This window comes from Nicotiana sylvestris, chromosome 2, assembly GCF_000393655.2.
Source record: "Nicotiana sylvestris chromosome 2, ASM39365v2, whole genome shotgun sequence".
Classification (NCBI taxonomy): domain Eukaryota; kingdom Viridiplantae; phylum Streptophyta; class Magnoliopsida; order Solanales; family Solanaceae; genus Nicotiana; species Nicotiana sylvestris.
Window position 1 is genome coordinate 92266540 of NC_091058.1, and position 3506 is coordinate 92270045.

Genomic DNA, 3506 nt, shown 5'->3' on the forward strand with positions numbered 1-3506 from the left:
CAAAAACACTTTTTTCCTTCCAAAAGCTTGGCCAAACACCTCAATTTTTGGCCAAAAATACTTTTGACAAAAAAAAAGAATCACTTTTGATCAAAAAGAAGCTTGGCCAAACCGGCTATAAAAGTATTACTCTCACTGTCCCAACGAGAAGAGGCGGAAAAAGATTGAGAGTGTTACCTATTTCTCATGTTATATTTTAAGTAGTAATATTTTTTAGCACATCCAGAAATTAGAAATTGAAAATAATATACATCATCATAAATTGAATGTTTTTTGTCTGTCATAGGTTGAGATGGATTGATCCAACATGTATAAAGCTCATAAGCAGATTTTAACAATAATATATGAGGAGTAATTGAATTATTGACTCATGAAATGGAGGATATTTTGAGCTATTTAACTAACACGACTACACTTTTGGGCCAAAAACGAAATCGATGAAGTGTCTCATTTCAAATAGTTCAGGGCAAAATTGGTCATTTTCCTAAGGAAAAAGGATTGGGTGTCGAGTGAATAATATCGAAATCTAAGGGGCCAAAATAAACATTACGAGCTTCTTCAAACCCAGGGTTTTTCTCCGCCATTTTTTCCCTTGCCAGAATTCGCAGTTCTCGGTGTGTTCAACAATGGCGGAAACAATTAGCGGAGCTCTCCGTGATGGAGCATTTGAAGGAGAACACGCTTCCGCTCTAAGTATAAAGGATACTATCCACACACCTTTCGGTTCCTTCGTCTTCAACCATGTTCTTACGCAACTCATTTCCAACATTCTCGCGGGTAAATCACAGTCTCGGCCAGTTCACTTATTCACCAAATTTATTACATAATTATCAAACTAATAAAAATGTATTATCATCTTTCGATTGATTTAATAATTTGATAAATTATTTGTTTGATAATTCGTACAGAGGTGTTGTGCTGGTCGCTTTATCTCGGCCTCCATCATTCTATGCTGAACTGTTGAAAATTAAAGGTTTCGACGTTCCTTCATCAAGTCAATAGTTAGAATCTTCCTTTTTTATAGTGAGTAATTTTTACTACTATTATTATTAGAATAGAATCAAATGCGTGATTTTTTCAATTATACTGAAATTTGCTCAGGTAAGAGTGTTAGATTGCTATTCGGATCCTCTTGGATGGAAAAACAAGTTGATGGAGAGAAGAACGGTAAAAAATCCGTATGAAGAGACCTTATTGAAAACGAGTTTATGTAAAAACTTGAAAGAACTGGACAAGGTTTTGTCTTCGATTGTTGAACTTGGAAAAGGTAAGGCTTCGTGAATTTTTGTTAATCTGAATTGTTGCGAGGTTAAGGATTAAAATTATGTTGTGCTTTGGTAAATTCAAGCTGATTTTATTTGTTCATGTGATTGTTGCAGAAACTGTTCATGAATAGGGAAAGGGGAGATTTGCAGTTGCAATTGACTCGGTAATGCCAGTTTTGGTTCAGTGAGCCGAGAGTGGATGTTGCTTATGTGACGTTTGGTTGAATTTCACATCTGGATAATGTAATTTGTCGCGAAGATGTGTATGTGTAGTGATCACTAGACAGTGATCAACCAAAACGTAGTTTGTCCTTAGTTTTGGTTAAGGAAGCTTCTTCATCGTGTAGAAATTTTGGTACTGCATTCACGTTGAAGGTTCTCTATCTCTTAGTACTGCAAAATGGGAAGTCTGACTTAGGCAAAAAACACTTACGCGTTTAATCATCAATTACTACAAAAGGATGAAAATTTATTCTATTCATTTCTCTAAAGAATGAAATATCACTCACATAGGGAACATCGTACTATATCGTCAGTATGTTATCGGTTTATTGGTCCTGCTGTCTATGACGGTTAAAACTGTGTGCATGTCTGCTGAGGAAACTTCCTAGATTTTCCTTAGTTTAGCTTGCTTTACTGAACAAATCGGGAAATTCTTTTGTCCCTTAGTTAATGCACATTCAGTATTCACGCACTTTTATCTGAGGAAACTTCTCAAATTTCTTACTTTAACTACTTCGTTACATCCAATACTAAATCGGAGCTATTATTTTGTTTTGTTACAATCTGCGCGCGTTGCCTAGCTTCGCGGTAGTGGCTATACCAGCTGTTGCCAGTTCATATTGTCTCCATCAACTGATCCACTCAAGGTTTCATTGCATTGCCTAGCTTCGCGGTAGTGGCTTGCGTGAGCTTGTGCAGAAACTGATACTTGAAATAGAAAAGCTGTTATCCACTGTTTATTTACTTGTCTTCGCCAAATAGGAGACGAAATGTTACTTTTTCTGTAGGACTTCGCATTTCGATCATGCTTGAATTCAGTCAAAATAATACCACTAGCTCTGTGGAACTGAACTCTGTTTAGAATGCAATGGTCCATAGCAGGTGCACCTGCTTTTGAAACTTCACTGTACCAGAGTAATTCATTTACATTATCATGATGAAGCCTTTGATATACCACAGGTTTACTTTGTTTAACTTCTCAAAAGATTGCTTATAGCTTTTCATTTTCATCTTCATCTTAAATCGGTTTATAAGCTCGAAAATCATGAATATTACTTGTTTCCACTGTTTCTTTTCTCTTTCTTGAGCTGAGAGTCTATCGGAAAGCCTCCCTACCTTTCCAGGGTAGGGGTAAGGAGACCCACTTATTCAGTTGTTGTTAAGCTCGAAAATCATGAGAGTTTTGAGATAGTTCGTGCAGAGGTAGTATATCTAGAGGCTAATAACCAGAAATGATGAACAAAAGGATTAGCCTTAAGCCGAAGTCTTCAAAAGGCTAATCCTTTTGTTCATCATTAACTTGTAAACTTTGGAATTAGATAAGGATGCACATTGTTCGAATATTAGATTTCGAAATATCAATTGCTCACCTTATCTCCTATTTGAAATGTATTAGACAATTTTTTTTGTCACCTGATATGTAATGTTTCCAAGGCCATCAGTTGAATTGGATAGTTTTGGTTTCTTTCTCCTTTAATAGATCATATATCAAATTGAAACCATGTTAATTATTTCAGTATACAACGTTTGGTTATCTTATATATATGGTTGCAATCTCTAGTCCTATAAACTGCATGGTACTTAAAAAATGAAATATATCCAAAACGTAGATTTCAGTTAGAAACAAATTCAAAAATTTAAATTACTAAATGCAACATAAAGTACGAAATTAGTATAAGTATATACTCCTTTTGTTTCAGTTTATGTGAACCTATTTCCTTTTTAGTCCGTTCCAAAAAGAATGACCCTTTTCTAAATTTGGTAACAATTTAGCTTAAACTTACAATTCTACCCTTAATGGGAAGCTTTTATAACCACACAAACACTCTGGGACTCTTTTTGATTTGTTTAGGACCACAAATTCCAAAAGTCTTCATTTTTTCTTAAACTCCGTGTCCAGTCAAACAAGTTCACATAAATTTAAACTATATAAACAACTCTGACTGGAAAGGTAATGTTGGTTTGTCACTCTCATTGTGGGCATATATGTACAAGTTCAACTTTGAGTCAGTTTAGACA

The 3506-nt window shown here is 35.1% G+C and overlaps 1 protein-coding gene across 1 annotated transcript; it reads left to right on the forward strand.

Annotated features, from left to right (window-relative positions):
- Nucleotides 1-575: 575 nt before the first annotated feature.
- On the forward strand, nucleotides 576-1615 carry LOC104230736 (elongator complex protein 5-like). The gene is made up of 3 exons (XM_070167446.1): nucleotides 576-793; nucleotides 909-1267; nucleotides 1380-1615. Exons 1-2 carry the CDS (start codon nucleotides 627-629, stop codon nucleotides 1000-1002), a joined length of 261 nt encoding a protein of 86 aa, XP_070023547.1. The 5' UTR covers nucleotides 576-626; the 3' UTR covers nucleotides 1003-1267; nucleotides 1380-1615.
- Nucleotides 1616-3506: the final 1891 nt, after the last annotated feature.

What these genes read in the sequence shown, in the direction of transcription:
- LOC104230736 (XM_070167446.1), top strand. Translation starts at nt 627, where the DNA reads ATGGCGGAAACAATTAGCGGAGCTCTCCGTGATGGAGCATTTGAAGGA. An exon ending in GCGGGTAAATCACAGTCTCG is followed by an intron (nt 794 to 908) that starts GCCAGTTCACTT and finishes TAATTCGTACAG; the next exon opens with AGGTGTTGTGCTGGTCGCTT.